The sequence below is a fragment of the Erigeron canadensis genome, chromosome 6 (genome assembly GCF_010389155.1).
Source record: "Erigeron canadensis isolate Cc75 chromosome 6, C_canadensis_v1, whole genome shotgun sequence".
NCBI lineage: Eukaryota > Viridiplantae > Streptophyta > Magnoliopsida > Asterales > Asteraceae > Erigeron > Erigeron canadensis.
In genome coordinates, this window is record NC_057766.1 from 39441691 (window position 1) to 39463485 (window position 21795).

Here is a 21795-nt window from a genome sequence, read left to right on the forward strand (position 1 = left end):
GCACGTTTATTTCGTCAATAGTAATTACATATATTATACGGGATGTATCTGATCATAGTTAAAACATTTATGACGTCTCTCATTTTTTATATCGACTTTTGATTGTAAGAGTCTTTTTGTTTAGGTGACAATATCGGCAACGAGAAAGATAGGTGAGTTGATTGCCAAGTCCATGGAGAAAGTTGGCAAAGAGAGTGTCTTTAAAAGTTTGGAAAGAAACTGTATGTGTTTTCTTACATTTGTTAAATCCCGAATAGCTCTCCCGTAAGATAGACTTGGTCATTTCCCCTGGTTTTGATGATTTGACAAGCTGTATGGTTGTCACTTAAGTGAGAATTGCCAATTGTGTGGTATGCAGACGGAGAAACGACGATCAATTGCTTATTAGCTTATGTTTAAACAATTATAGTGGTTGTTGTTTTGTTACATTTCGTAGTTAAAAATGAATTTTTATTTTTGCAAGATCCTTATATATTGATTATTGTTTGTAAATATGGGAGTTATCACAAATGGAAGGAGATTCTTTAAAAATAATAGTGATTACGGGTTTTGGTAAAGCCAAAAGTAAGATTATGCATTTGTTAACTACTATGTAAACCCGGTGCATGATCAAAAAACTTCACCGAAGACGTGAGACTAACCAATTTATCCGGCCGTGCATCGCACGGGCCTTCACTCTAGTTAGTTTAATAAACATACATCTATGTGATATATTCGAACTCAAATTTTAAAAAAAGGCAAAAGAATATGTAACACCAATAAGAATTATAAGATGTATAAAAATATAAAATAAAACAATAATTATATTAACGCAAATAAAGGCAATTAGACAATGGTGAATTAATATAGCATCTTGCTTTTAATGTTACATGAGTGTGAGATGATGAAAATTACTATATAAAAAAAATTATATATGGACAATAAAAAAATCAAATGTATAAAAAAAAGGCAAATGTTTGAACATATTTGGATGGAAAATCAAAAATTTAGTGTCAATAAATGAAAACAAAATCTCTCATGTGGGTAAAAGTTAAAAGATATATACTTTGAGAGGTAAAAATGAAATGAGTCAAAAGTCAAAATGTGTTAAAGTTATACTATGGTGGGGGTAAAAGTCAAAAGATAAAAACGTAAAGGTATAATAAAAAAAATTGGTAAAATCACAAGAGTGTTGCATATCATGCAAAACATTTTTACAATTTATATTAGTTTTTAGTATATATAATGATAATGATTTATTCGTGCATCAATTTAACCATGATTTAAGGGTCAAAATTTTGTCCTATTTGTTTTATTTTAATATTTATTTTACAATACTCAACCCTTATGTAATATTAACTTTACATACAAAATAACATAAATATTTATAACAATTCATTACACTTGTTGGTGTGGTTGTTATATATCTAAAATTACCTTAATATATGTTAGCATCTTTTTATATGTTTTTCAACGACTTAATAGAAACTTCGTAATTTGATAAGCTAATTATATCTTTAATTTTTATTGAAAATTTAAAATTAACACCAATAACAAATACTATTTTTTCTGTCCCACCAAAAGTATCATATTTTGAATACTCAAAGATTTTTTTTATAAAGTTTTGGCTTTAAATATATATATTTTTTGTATTATATAATATTTGATAAAAGTTATATGAATTGATTCATTAATTAAGTATTATATAACAAAAAAAAATATTTTTATGGTCAAAATTGAAAGACAAAAACTTTAAAAGTTGAATGGGATGGATGAATTATCATTTTTACATTAAACATACTTTAAACGTAAAGAGTGAACTTTAGTACCGAACTAAGAAACTTGTTAATCTTAAAGGAACGAAACAAAACTTTTTCAGTAAATATACAAAAAAGTGAAAATCACACACTTGAACACTACTTAAAAGTGTTTGAAAACCTCCGAGATCTTGTTTGTGTGTTTTCAGCAAACAAAATGGCAGCCAAAAAACGACTTATAATTTCTCTATCAATCTTATTTCTTCTTTGTTTCACCGCCTTTTCAAAGCAAGCCCACGATCTCGAACTTGAAGACGAAGATCTAAGTTTCCTCGATGACGAACACGACCAAAACGACGACGAGTTACACCACTTCGACGACGACGACGAGGATCACGATTTCGAAAACTACGACGATCTGGACGAGTTCTCCGCCGGAGATTCCGAATACACAGATTCCGAATCTTCATTTTCGGAAGCCGAGATCGACGAGAGTGACGTGGCGGTATTGACGGCGTCTAATTTCAGTGAGTTTATTGAGAGTAAAAAGAACAGGTATGTGATGGTTGAGTTTTATGCTACCTGGTGTGGTCATTGTCAAGCGTTGAAACCGGAATATGCGGCGGCCGCGACGGAGTTGAAGAAGGCGGAGGAGGGTGGGGAAGCGGTGGTTCTGGCGAAGGTGGATGTCGGTGAGGAAAATGAGTTGGCTCAGAAGTATAATGTGGAAGGTTATCCGACTTTGTTGTTTTTTGTTGATGGCGTTTTCAAGACTTATAATGGTGCCAGAAACAAGTATGTATCTATATATATATATATATATATATATTGTTGATTTATTTGCCACTTGGAGATGATGTTAATTGCCACATGTATATTTGATCAATAAGTTTGAGTTACAAGTCAAATGGACTTATATTTGATCCAAGTGTTGTTTTTCCTAACAGTTAAGAAACTTTAAAATTTTAATTGTGGCATTTTGTTGATAGGGAGGCTATTGTGACATGGGTGAAGAAGAAGATTGGTCCTGGTTTACATAATGTCACGACCACCGAGGAAGCTGAACGTATATTGACCAACGAGTCACCTGTAGTTGTGGGCTTTGTCGAAAGTCTTGTGGTACTTTTAATATCTGTTACACTTGGAATTTTAGTTTTCATTTCTAGCTATATGTAATGTAGTTTTATATTTTGTCGATCGTCTACAACTTTGAAGGGAACAGATTATATATATTCTGTTATTAACTATACTAATGGATTAACTGATTAAGAGATAATTAACTTCTCCAAGTGGGAAATTGTTGTGTTAATTTCTATGTTCTTCCAAGTTAATACCCTTATAACTTTGAACTGATATGCTATACTTTCGTCGTCATAAAAGAGTCTTGTTTGCACGGTGGTCTTTTTCCAAAACAATATAAGATGACTTGGTAGTGATTCTTGTTTTAGATCTTAATAATTTTTGGGTGAGATGATCTTTAGTACATTGTTAGATTATTCAGGGAGGGTCTAAAAATATATTAAAATGCCTAAATGTGATATTTTGGTATTGCAAATGTAATCTTATGATATGTTCCTTTTTGTTTTTGATGTTTGTAGGGTCCAGAAAGTGAAGAACTTGCTGCAGCATCAAAACAGGAAGATGAAGTGAGCTTCTACCAAACTTCCAACGCAGATGTAGCAAAGCTTTTCCATATTGACCCACTGGGGAAACGTCCAGCTTTGGTTTTGCTAAAGAAGGAAGATGAAAAAGTTAGCCACTTCGGTTAGTTCTTTTAACTCGACTCTTCTCCTAGATACTACATTCCGTGCTATATTCTAACCAACATGTACCTACAGAGGGACAGTTCAAAAAGTCAGAAATAGCTGAGTTTGTCTATAAGACCAAGAATCCTTTAGTGATTTACTTTACTCGTGCAAGTGCCTCACAAGTATTTGAGAACCCTATCAAGAATCAGGTAGGCTTCTTTTAATTTAGCTGATATCAGTTTATGTAATTACATTAGACGTTAGAAGTGGCATAACAGGCATGTTGTTAACTTGTCAAATCGTTTGAAATTGGTTATTGGTCCTTTTTCATCAAATTTTGTTTCTTCTAAACAGCATTAACATTAATATGTGTGTGTTCTTGGTTTTTAATACGGGAAGAACAAGAAGTGAGAATAGCTGTAAAAAACTACATTTTTGTTCCATTGAATCAATTAAATGCTTTTGGTTTTTTATCCTTCCAACCGGTACATCATAACCAGTGTAACTATACAAATCGACACCAAACCTATAACCAACTGCAAAGAACCGATTAGTTACAAAGGCTCCTAATTGTGACCCTTTATGTATGGGTATGACTTATGGTTAATATAATGGTTAGAATCATATTTAACCCTTATAGTAACACATATTTACATAACCGACCTGTCTGTTACTAAGACACAATAATCTATACTATATTACTATACTTCTTTTTAACTTTGCTATAATACAACTAACAAATATAGGTTAAACTTTGGTAGATTTCAGAATGAGCCATGTTTTGCTGACCTGAAATTTCTTGAAGTTCTATAGATGTCTAAATGCAGTTAGTTTGTCAAATATTATACAAATATTTTAATTATGAAAATCTACTTCTTGACCGATAAATAGTAGTTTTTATGCATTGAAAGAACATTTGGTCAACTTACAACCCGTTTGATGCGTTTTTTTTGGAGCAATTATATTATCTTACTCGTTTGACTAGTGTGAGATAAAATATAATCCACAATTCCACATTGACCTATTCATAAGTAAATGGACCGGAATTTCCATCTCTAGTTTATATATCACTTTTGCCTACAAAAGGTTCACGCCTTCTTTGTACCTGCAACTGAGTTCATGAACTATACAATAGTAATCCCATCAATGACTACGGATGTAGATGTACTGCTAAAAGAACCATGTGTTTTGGTTTTATTTCAAACAACTGTCATTCCGTGTCTTTGATTATTAACACTGATAATATGGCCCTTACGCATGTTAGACAGAGATAAAACATAATCCGCATCGACCCATTCTAATTAAATGGCCGGAATTTTCATCTTCAGTTTATGTATAAAGCTTTTGCATTTCAAAGGTTCACACCTTTTTTGTATCTGCAAACCGAATGTCGTATACTCTACAATGTTAATCTTAGTAATGACTATGGATGTAGGTAGACTGCTAAAAGAACCATGTATTTTGGTTTTCTTTTCTATAACATTATTCCGTGTCTGCGACTATTAATGCTGACAATATGGCTCTTACTTATGTTGATTTACCTTTTTTTTTCTTTCACAGGTGATTCTTTTCACCACTTTGAAAGATACTGAGAAGTTCCTCCCCATATTTCAAGAGGCAGCAAAAGGTTTCACAGGAAAGGTTAGTTTATATTACACATCAAAGAGAAAAAAAACAGCTCATTCTTCTACTAGGGGGAAATGAATAATGAAACAATACTGTCCACAATTGGGTTCTCCTCTAAAACCAATAGCCAATTGGTGAAGCAAGAGTAGGCCACAATTGGGACAGATTTCAGCCCAACTCATCATGACCAATTGGGTTCTACTCTGAAACCAATTGCCAATTGGTGAAGCAGGAGTAGCCCACAATTGGATTTTCAATGTGGGATTGGGTTTCTATTCAGTATTTACCTTCAATACGGAATTGGGTTCCTATCCAGCATTTACCTTCATAGGTCCACTATTTATACACAAATCACTAATACAAAATATAGTGTTCTTTTTACATTTAGTGATTTAGAGCAACAAGCCAACAACGGCAGGTTATTTGCAACAAAAATCCTGATGTGATGACTTATAAAGCTGAATTAGTCTAAGAGAATTGGTTTTTATTCTAGTTCTATTTGCTCCGTTCATTATTTTTCTGGATTACAAATTTACATGGAACATACATAGACAAATCAGTGTAACATTACATTACTTGGTAACTTTTTTCTTAATAAATGAAATTCTCTCAAGTCTGTAGAGCGTGCTTCTACATTAATACATTCTACAAGAGAATTAGTTTATAGCAAATGTAATTGTATACTAACTAAGTTCTAGAGAGAACACTAATGTTTGTGAGAGCGAGATCTATTAGCGAATCTATAATTGTTTCTGTTGCAAGGAATTATAAGTTTATGTTCAAAATCGTTCACTACAGGAATATTAATGTGCCCTGTGCAACTTTGACCGTTTACATTTTTGGAATGTTGTAGATTCTTTTTGTGTATGTTCCAATGGACGACGAAGATGCTGGTAAGCCAGTTGCAGAATACTTTGGCATTGATGGAGATGTTCCAAGAGTGAGTATCACCACCTTCATTATGGATTTCCGATCCTAATTACTCCAAAAACATGATCATGGAGCCTTCTTCATGTAGGTTATTGCATTCACAGGAAATGAAGATGCTAGAAAGTTTTTTTTGGAAGGGGAAGTGACTTTAAACAACATTAAGGTTTGCTACGTTAGACTGCTATAATTGATTTGGCTATAAATGATTTGGCTATATTGGAAAACTTAAGGACCATAAACTAATTGTGTGGGTGCTATGTGTTTTATTTTGTTTAGTTGTTCGGTGAAAACTTTTTACAAGACAACCTCAAGCCCTTCTACAAGTCTGATCCCATCCCTGAGACAGTAAGTTGTAGATTCTACTCAAGTGCTAATTGGATATCTATTATAAAATGCAGTAACTAACTATTCTTCACTTGATCAGTGTTCATTGTTCTGGATGAAATGATTATGAGTGTGATTTAATCTGATTATATATGATCAATTTCATGCCAGCTGCAAAAAAAAACTAGTTATGTATTTAAAAAGTTTAAGAATCTTTTTCTGGAGCAAGGGTATTCCCCTAAAGTTCTTTGTGCTAATCATCCTTACGGAGTAACGGATACTTGTCAAAGAATTATTAGCCTATAAAATTCAACCTCACAATGTCATGTGTGCGTCAAAAAGATATGTAAGAACAAGTTAAAGAGGATATGTAGTTACTTTACTTGTCTACATCTTTATGTACCCCGATTCATTGGATAGTATGCAAAATATGATGATGATAATTATTGAATTTTGGTAAGAGAGTTTTCCAACTTCTTAACAAGTCATAATGAAATATTATTAATTGTTGATAGAGAACAAGTTGGCATATCATACATGTAAAATATTAAAAAAAAACATAACTCAGGTCTTTTTGTCGTTATATATATATATATATATATATGGGAAAAGGGAATATAAGGCTGTCCGACACCTAAGCTTAGGTGTGGAACCCCTCACATACTAATATTTTATTATTTCTTCTTTAATGAATAAATGCATGGGCCCCCATGATTTTTATGGATTAAAAAAACAATCTGTGAGTGTTCCACACCTAAGCTTAGATACCCGACAACCTTATATTCGCATCCCCCTATATATATATATATATATATGAGTTTTCTAAATAATTAAAATTTTCCAAACTCTCGAATAAATTGTTAATGTAATTATTGAAGAAACAAGCAATAAAAGCAAAATATCTCCTACATCATTGTTTTATCACAACTAACTATATGGTTCCAAACTTAAAAGTTGCTCAATGTCACATTATTGGATGGAAACACACATCCAAACCCTTTAAGCTTGTGCTCTAACATTTTCATAGACATATATGTGTTTGAAGTTGTAATTTTTCGTGTTTGTTGCTTGTCCAGAATGATGGGGATGTAAAAATAGTTGTTGGTAATAACTTCGATGAAATAGTTTTGGACGAGTCAAAGGATGTTCTTCTGGAGGTACGTTACTTTATCAACCTGCTCAATAAGCATTCCTACAAGGTGATTGTGACGAGTTTTTTTTGTTTTTGTTTTTTGTGTTTCAGATATACGCTTCCTGGTGTGGCCATTGCCAAGCACTCGAACCAACTTACAATAAACTTGCAAAACATCTTAGAGGCATCGATTCTCTTGTTATAGCCAAGATGGATGGCACCACAAATGAACACCCTCGAGCTAAGGTAGTTTTTAAGATTAAACTTTGTATTCATGAATTATTCGGTTGATGGTGTATGTTTTATAATTTTTCAGTCTGATGGATACCCAACACTACTTTTCTTCCCAGCTGGCAATAAGAGCTTTGACCCGGTTAGTGCCAGATAAATGACTGTCAAATTTACTGCTTTTTCTTAATTTTATATGCATTTATGTGACTGTTAAATCTGGTTCTCCAGATCACAGTAGATACAGACAGAACGGTGAAAGCTTTCTACAAGTTCCTCAAGCAGCATGCTGCAATCCCTTTTAAACTCCAAAAGCCCGAGTCAATGCAGAAATCTGAGTCAACTCCGGAACCCGAGTCTACTCAGAAATCTGATTCAGTTAGGGGAAACAGCAATCAAGAGCTGAAGGATGAATTATAAGGTCACATATGTTTTGTCTTAATTTTAACATTTAGCATATGTTTTTTCCCAGATTGAATAATGTTATAATGTAGTTGTCCTAATTAAAAGGTAATAGTTTTACTCGACCCATCTAAAAGTCAAAGCAGTACTTCAGAACTGTAGGATATTTATTCCATTTAAATTATATTAATTAATCATACCACAGTCCAAACAAACTTAGATTTGTGTCTTGTTATTAATTTATTATGTATTTGACGGGTACTCCAATTATCCGGCCCAAAGTTTGCTTCTTTCGGATTAACATATGCTTTGACACTTTTTTGTTTTGTTTTGTTGTCATTGAAATCATTGTTTTCATCACAGTTTTTTTGTATTATATATATATACACACACAAAGCCCATTTCTCATCAGTTCCGAAAGGCTGCAACCATGGGAAAACAGTTTCAATCATTTTTCCTTATCTCTTTGATTCTGGTTATGGTATCACTCCCCACCTTACAAGGTTTAAGGAGAATACTCCAGACTATGCCGCCTGCACCTGGGCCATCCCCCGTGGGCGCCCCTACTGTATCTCCATCGCCCGGGCCATCAGCCCCTAGTTCGTCTCCGTTGCCAGGACCTACACCAGAACCATCCCCATCCCCATCACAGCAGCCTCCAGCTCCTCCGACTAGCGGAGGTGGTGGGAGTAGTGGCGGCGGCGGCAGTGGCAGTGGTAGTCAAGGTAGTAGCGGTGGGTCTTCTCGACTGAGCGGGGGACAGAAGGCTGGTATAGTTATTGGAGTTTTGGCCGGTGCAGGTTTGATCGCGTTTGCAACGCTTGTGTACATCAAACGTCGTAGCAATATCCGGAGAGCCCGTTTTGGTGTATTAGCTCGAAGATCTCAACTCTAAGTCATTTTACTTTCGTCGATTGATTGAAAGCTATTATTTTCTAGATATATACATCATGGGAAATGATATTCCTACAACACAATTTGATAATCTACAACAATATCTGCATTATACAGTTGTACTGGCAAAATTATGTTGTAAGAATATCACTCCCCATACATCATATGGGTTCAAATTTTCATTTTATTTTTGTGTACACTATGCTAGAGAAATAAAATTTCAGATGGTTTAATTAGAATATCTGTTACATTCACCATACGTTGATGCATGGATTTTGGGTGGTCTTCATATTTATATCTTATATTCTAGAGCACCATGGGGTGCATAAGTTTTAAACAATTTGAAGTGATTGTTCAAGTTTTTTCTTTACATAGTCATTACATGTGAGTATAAACCATGAATAGTGTAATTTAAAGTGAAAATGTTGCATAACGTTAAATGGATTAGACGCAAGTAAAATTACATTTTCTGAATGGTTGCGGTTCTTTGTTCAAATTTCATAATACGAAGTTGAACTAGCCCGTGGTTTGTGATTTGTGGTTCTTTGTTTTGTAGTCTATGTAGTTTGAACTTTGAAGTTTGGTTCATTAATTATAGACTTATAGTATTTGCTTTGTAACGCGTCATTATGTTTGAACATATAATTAACCTCCTTAATTGGTGTGTTTTTCATTTCCTGTTGATATAGAAGAACGGATGTATGAAATGCATTTAAGTAACAAAATTAAGTGAAGAAATGATACATTCTCATGATGTGCAATACAGTTGATGTAAATGCTATAGACATAACATAACAAACCTATTAGCAGACGTGTGTGTTTTTATTCTCGATAAGAAGACCATTTCTTTAAATTGCACGTTTAGCATTGACTTGTTTAAGCATACTAAGATACTAAACGCTAAAGAATGTTTAAAATTATTGGAAATATATAGATAACTGTTGTAAAGTGAAGTTAACTTAAAATACTGTCAAGGTTCCACAAAATGTTAGGGTTAATTTTTACTCTCCATTTTGAAATTCGAGTTTCAGACTAGTAAAAAAAATATTTGTTCTTAGAATATCATTCTAACAACAAGATCATTATACATGCATATGTCAACAAATGGTTATGTTAAAAGGATTTTTAAAAGGATAATGGTTGATTTAGAGGATTTATCATTTTTCTAAAACAGAAAATGAATTTTATTTTATAAGTATATTTGTAAACTGGAACATGAAAAATGTAATTTGGTTAAAAATAATTGATGAAAAACTATGTTGTTATATTAGACTCGATTTATTTTTTATTTTATTATTATTTTTTCTATAAAAAACTCGATTTATTTAACTTTATATTTATACATAGAAAATAATTAGACGAGAATTAATTTAATATATATATATATATATATATAAGGTGATCATCTAATAAGAATACATTAGAAATAAAAACAAATAAGAACACTTTTAGGTCTTAGGATATTATGATCAATGATTGAGATTAATTAAATGGAATTTTATTTAAAATAAAAATAAAAAGGGCATTATTAGAAAATAGAAATTTACATTTAATACAGGGGAGAAAAAAAGAAAATACTAAATAACTGTCATGTAAAACCGTCATGCATGTTGCGTAAGATAGTTCTTTCCTTTCCTTTTATTTGCATTTAATCAATTATCAATTTGTTTTTATTTCTTATGCAATGATTGTTGTACTTTGTTTTATGAATAGATGCATGATGCTTTGAATTGTACAACCATTGTATTTTATGTGTATGCAAAATTAAGTGCATCCGTCCTTTATATATATAAAGTATTTTGTGCATCCATGATTCCTTATATAAAAAATTGTGTATATAAAATTGCTAACCTTAAAAAATTTATCAACATATATAATTTGTTGCATAAACCATATGTAAAATCAATTATGCATCCATTATCTATTTTATTAATTTGATGCATCCATTATTTGTCATACAAAAATTTGCCGTAAAATTTGATGCATCCATATGTAAAAATTGATGCATCCACCTTTATGTGTTTATGTAAAACTTGATGCATGCATCCATCATTTATAATCTATGCATTCATAAATTTATCCTATCAAAATAAGCAATACTAGTCTCAAATTAAAGATAATTAAAAACTAGATTTTTTGATACATTGGGATGGAAGTTTTTTTCACGTACAAGGAGTTATAGGTGGTTACATATTCAAAGTTAATAGAAAATAATATTTATATTCCTTATTAAAGATTATACACCCCCTTAAAATGAAAAGTGTTACCAAAATGTCACATACGAAATTACCAAAATGTCCTTAATAAACACCCCATCATGGAAGGTTTTATAAATTACCAAATTTACTCTTAATGAATTAATTTACATCCTAAACCCTTATCTTGTTAATTTACATTCTAAGTCCTTATCTTATAAAATAGTTCTATTATCTTAACATCAACTTACACCATTCGACACTAATTGTCGATGTCATCACCACGCGTCACCAACCTCACTATACCGTCGTCGCCGTTACCGCCGCTGCATTGCGCGAGTACCATACTCGTTTTTTTTTATAAAAAATCAACCCCATGTTAAAATTTCTAATCTTATTTTAATTCTGTTTTTATTGGATAGCTAATATATATATATATATATATATATATATATATATGTTTTTACTCCACCCGTATTCGCGGGTAGCAATCAAATTAGATACATTGATACATACATAGATACAGATCTCCGTCCATAAGCAGTTTCTCGTCCACATCGTCGTCATCTAAATCATTTCTCAACATTTTCTCTTTTGTAAGGCAGGTATATTCCTGTCTGATCTCTTCATTTCTGTACTTTCCCCCCAATTATTTTCTCATTCTTGATTCTATATTTTTGTGTATCGACATTGCTTGTTATCACTCTTCATGATCTTAAACTTCTAATGCTTGATCTGGGTTTTAGTCTTTTAATGTTTATAATATAACATAGTGCATAAAAATCGAATCTTTGAGCTTCAAGATTGTTGATATTGTTAAATTTAGCCATCTCTTTTAGTTTGATTTATGTTTTTACTATTTGGGCATTTGCCCATTTCGATCTTGGTTTCATAATTGTAGTAGTTGAATATTGTTTAATTATTCTAGGTGTGTTTAATTACATACAAGTAGCTGATTACTATTAGGTCTAGGTTTGCTTGGATAAAAAAAAATTAGTATCAAGATTTATATTGATTCATTTGGTGGTGTTAAGGGGTGACTCACAGCTTGTTGGTTTTTGAATCAATGCTAATACACGCGACAAACCCGTAGTTTACAGCTTGTTGATTACTATTTTGTAATGACTAGAAGCCTTGTGCTATAAGCCTATAACAGAATTTTGTGTGTAACTTATGGGGTGTTTGGATGCACTGATATCGGATAACTGAGATGAACAACTATCAAGATAACTAGCATACTTAGGTAATCTTGTATTTAGTACAGAAACTCTACAGGATGTGTTTTCGGGTCTAGTTCAAACTCATTAGGTTAAAGTTACATCTCATTTTGAATGAATTTACTTTCGAGGTTGTTTGATTTTTTAGCATCCAGATTAATATGGGATTGTTTCAACTCTTAGAAAATTTCTTGTGTTATATGTCAAAAAATTATGGTGATATTGGATATCGAAGATTGGTATCCGACTTAAAAATCAGTCTCCTTTTCGGAACAAAAGGAGGGAAATAATATAGTACTAGTTATTGATGTAACAGCATATACTCCTACTTGACTAATTTTGTCCATTTGATGAATTAATAGTTGCGCGGAACACGTAATGATATCTTCTAACATTTTGGAATCATGCAGCTAACATGGATGGTGGGAACAGGGGCCAAAATGGAATCCAATCACTGTTATCAGCAGAGCAAGAAGCTCAGCAAATTGTCAGTGCTGCCCGAAATGGTTTGTATTCTTTGCATCTGCTTAAATCTTTCATGTTTCTTACTTCTTAGAATGACAAGTTTGATTTTAAACTTTAAAACTCATCATGAGTTACCAAACATGCATTCCATGAGTTTTAGTTTTTGATAGAACCCTGTTTTTTCTATCAGCCAAGTTGGCTCGACTAAAACAGGCCAAGGATGAGGCTGAGAGAGAAGTGGCTGAATTCCGTGCTCAGATGGAAGCTGATTTTCAAAGAAAAGTTGCTGAGGTAAACTTCCAGTTTTATAAAAGAAGCCTATTTCTTAAATAAACCGAGATTCTCAAGGTTATGATTTGTAGTTGACGACATAAAGTTTTAGCACTTTTTTGGTAGTTGATTCAGAATATTCGACCAAAAACTGACTTCTTTAATGGCTTAGATCATATAGTTGTAGGACACCACTCTCCAGACCATAATGATCCATCTAGTTTATTCCACACAATCTTGAAATTGTCATGTTTTTTAAGAGTAAATCTCGAAAAATGTTCTGATTAGTAGTTGATTTTTGTTACTGCTCCTGTTAGTATTATTACGATGTTGGAGTATTGCAAAATTTATCTCGGGCTAAACTATAGATTTTGATAAACAGTCGAGTGGCGACTCGGGTGCCAATGTGAAGCGTCTTGATAAGGAAACAGAGGGAAAGATTCAACACCTGAAGACCGATGCTGATAGAATTTCACATGATGTTGTTGAAATGCTTTTGAAGCATGTCACCTCCGTTGGCTACTAATAAATCATCTCCAAAGTTGACAAGACGTATGATTGTCTAGTGTTAACGTGGTTCTCCCTGCGTGTATTCTAGTATATTCAATCATTTAATCGTACAATTCTTGAGTTCTTGAATAAAAATTCGTTATTGCTGCTTGTTTGAAAAAACATTTCATAAAGCCCTAATCCATTCACATGTGTTGTATTTAAGGCGATTAGAGGTTGGTCAAAAGGCCAACAAATTCTAGCAGAATGACATAATAAAATACAAATGATAAGGGACTATATACAAAGTCGATACTATGCTACTACCGGATCTGTCTTAGGAGTGAAGGATTGAAAGATCGAGAAAAATTTGATCCAAGATGATCCCACACGCGAATAGTCCTACCCCGAGTAGGGCTGGTTTTGCTCTTGATATTCCCTTTCTGTTATCAGGTTCCTCTGCAGTATGCATAGCCCATGCCATTGCTGGTGGAAGGACTCCATACAGCATTGTCATACAATACCCTCCCTGTTTTAAGAACACCCATGAAAAAGGCACTTTACACGCACAAATATACCTTCACATAACAAACATACAATCTTACAGCGATGTCAGTAGCAGCAGTGAATACATCTGGGACAGCAGTAGACACGATGAGAGACGGACCAACAACCAAAGCTGTGGCTGTGAAACCAATTCTGTTGCCTTTCCACCACCTTTCCACCATTCCATCTAAGTCGACTCTACATTTCTGCAGTAAAAAATTATAATTTTAGCCCAAGCATAAAAATGCAGACTTTCAGATACAAATGTCAAGGAGTTGACTTTGCCTGTGACGGAGAAGTATCCCAAGTCATATTGTTGACTATTTGTTCTTTAAAGAACTGGGAGAAGCCCAGGAGAGTCCCTATTAGTGATGTTCCTACTGCTAGAAGTGAAAATGCTTCTACCATGATCTCAATTCCGTCCCATCTTTGCCTGATTTTACAGTCTCAAGATCATATAAATGAAGTTTAGTCAAGGTCAAACACAAGTAAAATACTTGTGGGCATGTGATCATTACCTCATAAGCAACTCGACAGGATCCATGAGTGATTCAGCTTGGCTAGAGAGATTAAGAGCTATCACATCCCACACCAAGAGGCCCACCAAAGGTACAACACTACCAAGCATTACCGAAGTCCTTATACGTCCAATATCACCTCCCAGGTACGCACAGAGAACTGAAAGTCATAATTTGGCTGAGTTTGAGGTAGAAAAACTTAAAAGTTTAATTCAAAACATATAGAGTTGACTGTCAAGTATTACCTGGAGCTAGATCATGATAAACCAAAGAAAATATCATCACTGGAATAGTTCCCGGAACTTTTGTCCAATCACCATTACCCTGAAACCCTGACCACCCTCCAAACATGATTGCCAGAACCTCAATTGCTACCAACAAACCTGTTACAGACCATAGAAGCAGTGACAAGACTTGCATCAATTTGCCGACTTTTTGCAACTGAAAATTGCATAAATCGTAAATCCTTATTTTTTTACCAATATTTTTGCTACCATAGATATACTTATCAGAGAATGTGTTGGGGAAACAATTGACAAAGTACTAGATAAGTTTTTGCGCAGCTTTGATCCTGAAGAATACCTATCATGGAGACTGTAAGAACTTGATTTACTTGATCTGTGGTGCGTGTTCCTCCAACGGATATCAGAATTGCAAAGAGCATGGTAAAGAAAACCCCTGAAACCGATTCTGGAATGTTGATCAAATGGTACAGAATTTCACCCGATTTCGAAACATAGGCGATCATCGACGTGTATCCCAAGAACACATAGGTCAAAGTAGCTAAGGTTCCTCCCAATTCACCTAATGTCTCTTGAGCCATAGTTCTAATGGAGATAACTTCCAACTCATTCTCATTGACCACCCTGGTTTTCTTCTTTTTAAGAAGTCCCACATTGATCTCAACTAGTAACAATGCTTCAATCAATAGGAACCCCCAACACAAAGTCAACGATATTGAACTTGGAAGCAAACCCTGTTAAAAGAAAGTCAAATCTTATGTGGAATGGTGGATTGTTTGACATTTATCTAATAATCACATCAAATCTTAACATGTTTTATGAAATATGATTAATTTCATAAAAAAAAAATATGAAAGTTAAAAATACAGTACTACTTCTAACACACCCCTTTGCTAGTGAGTTACCGCAGGATAAGTTTTCTTTGGAAGAGCAAGTATCCCGGACCCGATACTTGTACCAATGATCAAAGCAACCGCACCGGCTATGGTACCCTTTTTCTTCGTGTCGGAAACTGCAATCGGAATAATGGGATCATCTCCTTTAATCTCCTTTTTTGAAGTTCTTTTATCTGGTGAATGCTCTCCTTGCAGTTGGCATGTTATATATGCATAATTGTAGTAACTCCTGTTGACGAAAACAAGAAACAGAAATCAAGTGAAATCTTATTTTTCCTCACACAAACACATATATCTATATCTATATAAATGTATGTATGTATGTAGATTGTAGAGAGATAGAATGAGATACCAACATACTTATAGGGTCTGTAGCAGTAAAGTGGGGTTGAAGTTCTTGTGTGATGAAATCTTTTAGTCCATAAAGGTGAATTGATTAGATAGTTTTTATGGGGTTTAATTTGATGGAAACTTGAATAGGAAGGAATGTACTGAATCTTCATAACACTCACACACAGAGTTAAGATATGAGTGTGAGTGAAATGGAGATGCAGCTTTTTTCTCTTTTTTTTGCCAAATATCTGGGAGAGAATATGGAATCTTTAACATGTGGAATTGTTGACAAATAACCTTGTGAACTTGTTCATTGAATGTTGTCCACATGTCTAGTTTCTAGAAAGGACATTCCTGTCGTTGCTTTTGCTTCACAAGAAGAAGTAATTAACGTACATCATTTGTTTTCTTAACTTAGGATTGATCCTTTAAAGTTAATTGCTTAACATAGCCCAGTTTATTGGTTAATACACAATAAAATGTTGTACGTGATTGCTGATAATTATCTTTAGGATGATATTCTAAGAAAAAGTTTGAAATATGTAAGTTTTATTATTCATATACAGTGTTTAGCAATATAATTTTTTCCAATCTTTTTGTCTACCTTTCTAGACTAGTTTAGCACGTTTATGCCATGGATGATATATATCTTTTAATAATTGCCTTGGGTCTACTTATTATGGTCCAGAGGTTATGAATTCATTATCTATGAAAATCGATGTCTTGGTAAATATGTCATTCTTAACATTATTGCCACCCTTTTTATTTGAGCCAACATTTAGTAAGACAACGTGTTTGAAATAAAACACCCTTTTTATTGTTCGGTGTTTCTTATTCATACATATTTATCACATCAAACCCCTGAAAATATCAATAAGAATTAAGTGATGTTGGCAAGTTGCAAAAATTTGAAACCCATTGACATATTGAGATGATCATTTAAAATACTCAAATACTAAAAGTAAGGGTTTCATAAAACATCAAGGGGGTATATGTAATTTGCTCATACATAACCGGGCCAAAGGCCCAATATATATCAAAACTCAATAATAGTGTAGTGCAGTAGTGCTATGCCTGGTTTGGGCTCAAGAAGGTACTATCAAATGTTTAGGAAACGTTTTTTTCTTTCCATTTTCAAAAGTTACTTAAGAAAGTACACAATGATCATATATCAGTACACAATCTTCTTAAAAACAAATTCTATGATTCACTACTTGGTGCCTTTGTTAATTTGTTTAATACAAAAAAAATATAATATTGTATATACAAATAGTCCGACCTCTGTTTTTGTTGAAGTGAGCCATGTTCAGCTTAACCTAAACGTCATTTAATAATCGGGTTTAAGCTCGAGCTTGAAATATTAAACTCGATAATGATCGAGCCAAATCATAATTTAAACGAGTCCTAATTTAGTTAATAAAGCTCTTATAAAACGTAAGTCAAATATTCGTTATAATATTATTATATAGTTTTATATTTTTATAATTAATATAACCCAAAATAATCTTTTCCATATATATATATATAATCACCTTATAGTTTTAGACTTACTTGTTAAGTTCACTGCATTTTTACAATATTCGTGAATACAATAGATGTTCTGAAAATCCGTATACACTATAACTTTTCGATCTAAATTTTATGCATTTTATCTTAAAATATAACATAGATCCTTGATCTCCATCTGAGATCGGTGGGTGAATTGAAATGCCCCTAGAAGTAAAAAGTTGAATAACAAATTGAGTTAGGGGGAGTTTGGCCTAGCTTTTTTTAGGGGGCTTATAGCTTTTTTGCTTATTTTGATGGAAAAAAGCTATTTTAAGTGTTTGTGTGGGCTTTTGAGCTTATGGTTTTTAGCTTTTATAAACCACTTTTTGAGAAGCTAGAAATCAAAGCTTTTTAGCTTTTCTTCTTATTTTCCTTTCAAAAGCCAAAAGCTAATCCAAACACTACATAAAAGCTTATAAACTTAAAGCAAAAAAGCCAAAAAAAACTTATATTTTATAAACATAAGCCAAAAAATATAAGCTAAGTCAAACACCCCTTAAATATAATAATTGGTAATATACTTTCGGGTAGACGACATTTTGATCATGTAAAAGGAGAGAGGCACGTACCTCTGAAGAAAGAGTAAAAACATAAGACTATTTTAAGATGGGACCCAAAATGATATCCAGAGAGACAGCTAAATAACTTAGTGGGTCTCCATTTGTCTCGCCGACGGCCGGTGCCGTATTTTGTCTCTGTTATGGAAATGAGCTCCACACGTACACCACTTTACCACGACCCCCACGCACCCTTCTGGTCTAAAATTGGATTTCCTTTTTCTTTAACTTCGATTTTTATAATAAAATGTCTTTGAACATTAAAGCTTTAACTAATCATTGTTGACATTATATATGTTAAAATTAACTTTTATTATTACATACGAGTATTTCATAACGAAGGAATTTTATTGACATAGTTATATATATATATATATATATATATTTTCTTTATTTTGAGAACTATTTTTTTTAAGAACCATGAGAACTCTTACTTTATATGTTTGTTCACATGTTTTTTTTTGTTCATTCACATGCGAGAATATAAAATTTAGGAGTTCTCACGGTTCTTACAAAAAAAATGGGTTCTCAAAATAAGGGTCCCCTATATATATATATATATATATAATGGGGTGAGTTATATTAGGAACTCCTTATTTTAGGGACTGTTAGGGACTCGATCTAGACCGTCCATTTTCATCAGATCTAATCACCACTGATCATCTCCGGCGACATCTCCGGCCATATTCATCGAGCGACATCTCCAGCGAGACTTACACATGTGTAAGTAAGTACAACTAAGTTGAATAAAAATTATGATTCGGAGCGGGTTTCGCCTTTAAGAATATTCATAAACCAAAGCTGGTGTGGGTAATAGGTCATTGAGGGTGATAAGTCATAGTGTGATAGGTCATAGAAGGTGATAGGTCATAGGGGGTGACCGATGATGGGTGATCTACCTAAAAAAAATTGTACTTAAAACATGTGTAAGTTACTTACACATGTGTAAGTCTCGCCAGAGATGGTCGCTGTCGCCAGAGGATCATGGTGGTGGTCGGAGATGATCATGGTGGTGGTGGTGGTGGTTAGAGATGATGGTGGTGGTGGCCGGAGAATTAGGTAGAATGAGTTCCTAACAGTCCACACACACATATATATATATATATATAATATCATATTATATATATATAGGGATTAGTGCGTCGAAATGCAACAAACTATGTCCAAAAAGTTATAGTATGCACGAACTAACGTTTTTTTCTATTGTATGCATAAACTTAGTAAAAATGTTTAAATCATGCAATGTGTATACGTGGCAGCCCGTATGAGTTGCCACGTGTAAATTTTTTTTTTTTAACAGACCACGTGTAAGGTTTTTATTGGTCGGTCACAAAAAATTGCATAATATAAACTTCTTTATTAAGTTTATGCATACAATAAAGAAAAATATTAGTTCGTGCACACTATAACCTTTTAGGCATAGTTTGTCGCATTCCGGCACACTAAACCATATATATATATATATATATATATAGATGTCCCGTTAATGTTCAATTTTAAAGTTTCATATACACATAGTACTCAATAAAAATACTTATATATGAAGATAAATACAATAGTAAAATGATCGACATGTTTATTCAAAAACATCAACAACGTACACTTGATGATCTTTTACGTATCACTAGTTCGTTTTAATACAATAATGCAATAGAACATCAATTCAATTCACAGTGTATGGACAAAAATAATAGTACACCTATCGGGGTGTATGTATTGATTCTTCATTATTAATTAGACGTGACAAGATATTATTATTTGACTAGATATTTTACCTTAAAAAATATGGCTAATTAAAAACACTAAACACATACAAATATACAACACAAGGTTTCTTAGCTCTATGACAACCCTCGAGCTCTTTTTCTCTTTTCCTCACTATCACATCAGTTTTTTTCTCTCTCATAAATCACTCATTCCTCAATCACTATCAACCTTACTTCTTGCTCACAAAAAAATATATATCATTTAAACCAAAAAGTTTTTTTTTTTGTTTGGAAGTGAACCGTACCCCACACAAGTTTGCTTTTCTCTCATCTTCACTTGACGAGGGGAAGGAAGAGCCTTGAAAGAGGTTGTTGCCAACCTTGGAAGTGTGGAAGATGAGAGCATGGAAGAGGGGGAGGAAGGAGCGTTGACACCGTCCATAATGTTCAAAAAAAGATTTACAAGTTATTAGCTAGTCACGACTCACGTGTAGCCAGAATAGTTATAAAAGTTCACTAAACTTATACTTACTATGTCATCATCTAAATCAGTGGCGGCTTAAGGCTTTTTGAGGCCTCAAATGGTATCAATTTTTGAGGCCTAGTTCATTACCATATAAATTAGAGTAAAAGAGAAAAACAAAAAAAAAAAAATTAACTTGATTTTTATTATAAACTACTAGTAATAAAAAAGATATGGATGATACCAAAACCAATAAGGGCGTTACTATAATGCAAATTATATATCGTAGTTAGTCCAAAATCCGAATATACATAATATTGAGGCCTTAAAAATATGAGGGCCTAAAACGACCGCCTAGTTTCATAGTACTGTTGAGCCACCTCTGATCAATCTTTGATGGAAAATGATACGTATGTGTCAGTCTGTTCAGCTTTTAAACGATCATAGATTATCAATATACATGCTTGCGTTATGATATCCTTTAAACTTGATTGTTACTGGTCTTTCTCGAGAAAAAACGTTTGTAGATGTTTAAACGACTTTTGTTACCATCCGCCACCATTTCATTTGATATATTTATCTATATATCTATACTATATTATAAAAAGAATAACCCTCTTTATTTTTAATAATATTGAAAATATGTAATATTTTCACTTAGCACCCCTTAAAATGTTTTCACATACACAATCCCCTTAACATTAATCTATACTATATTATAAAAATAATATCTCTCTTTATTTTTGGTAATGTTGAAAATATGTAATATTTTCACTTAGCACCCCTTAAAATGCTTTCACATACACAATCCCCTTAACATTAATGATTAAATTACACTATCAATCATTTTATCACTTAAAATATGTCCATTAACCTTTACATCAATTATATACACAACTCAACGCCGCTCCATCACCAAAAGTCGCCCAAGCATCACACCATCGCAGTTACGGCCGCCACGCATCTCGCGGGCACCGTGCTAGTACACTAAAAAAAATATTCATGGATTCATACCATACCTTTTTCGACCAAAGCAATTGTGTCGTATTTCAAAATCAAATATTTCATATGTTCCAAAAATGGATACAATACATTTTTCAAAAAAGGGCAATTAATGTACATGCGTCGTTATAAAGAGTAATCTTATTTTTGTGACAATAAAAAGAATCAGTAATTATGCTAAAAATAATAATCAATAATCTAATTAAGTAAAAGAATCATTAATCCACATTTTATTTTATTTTTATGTTCAAAACAAAAAAGATAATTAGAGCATAAAAGGAGATAAACACTATTCAGGTGTGACGGTTTATGTTGCTTTTATGGTGTT

The 21795-nt window shown here is 33.0% G+C and overlaps 4 protein-coding genes across 5 annotated transcripts; 3 read left to right on the top strand and 1 right to left on the bottom strand.

Annotated features, from left to right (window-relative positions):
* The first annotated feature begins 1887 nt into the window (after window positions 1-1887).
* Window positions 1888-8323, top strand: LOC122603086 (protein disulfide isomerase-like 1-4). Its single transcript, XM_043775700.1, has 12 exons — window positions 1888-2531; window positions 2726-2855; window positions 3335-3500; window positions 3575-3693; window positions 5045-5125; window positions 5964-6050; window positions 6129-6203; window positions 6317-6385; window positions 7441-7521; window positions 7608-7742; window positions 7813-7869; window positions 7956-8323. Exons 1-12 carry the CDS (start codon window positions 1954-1956, stop codon window positions 8142-8144), a joined length of 1767 nt encoding a protein of 588 aa, XP_043631635.1. The 5' UTR covers window positions 1888-1953; the 3' UTR covers window positions 8145-8323.
* A 233-nt stretch (window positions 8324-8556) lies between these two features.
* On the top strand, window positions 8557-9021 carry LOC122604871 (classical arabinogalactan protein 5-like). Its single transcript, XM_043777734.1, has one exon. The coding sequence runs from the start codon at window positions 8557-8559 to the stop codon at window positions 9019-9021; it is 465 nt and encodes a 154-aa protein (XP_043633669.1).
* A 2671-nt stretch (window positions 9022-11692) lies between these two features.
* On the top strand, window positions 11693-13839 carry LOC122603670 (V-type proton ATPase subunit G-like). Of its 2 annotated transcripts, none has more exons than XM_043776439.1 (4): window positions 11693-11820; window positions 12843-12938; window positions 13088-13188; window positions 13550-13839. In XM_043776439.1, exons 2-4 carry the CDS (start codon window positions 12848-12850, stop codon window positions 13691-13693), a joined length of 336 nt encoding a protein of 111 aa, XP_043632374.1. In that variant the 5' UTR covers window positions 11693-11820; window positions 12843-12847; the 3' UTR covers window positions 13694-13839. The 2 variants fall into 2 exon arrangements, with proteins under 2 accessions (XP_043632374.1, XP_043632375.1); XM_043776440.1 differs by having other exon boundaries at window positions 11693-11816.
* Window positions 13794-16460, bottom strand: LOC122604872 (tyrosine-specific transport protein-like; the record flags this gene model as incomplete). Its single annotated transcript, XM_043777735.1, has 8 exons — window positions 13794-14185; window positions 14262-14408; window positions 14488-14635; window positions 14721-14880; window positions 14966-15103; window positions 15303-15696; window positions 15868-16087; window positions 16219-16460. Coding segments are annotated over 8 exons (1641 nt in total), but the record flags the coding sequence as incomplete, so codon positions are not given.
* Window positions 16461-21795: the final 5335 nt, after the last annotated feature.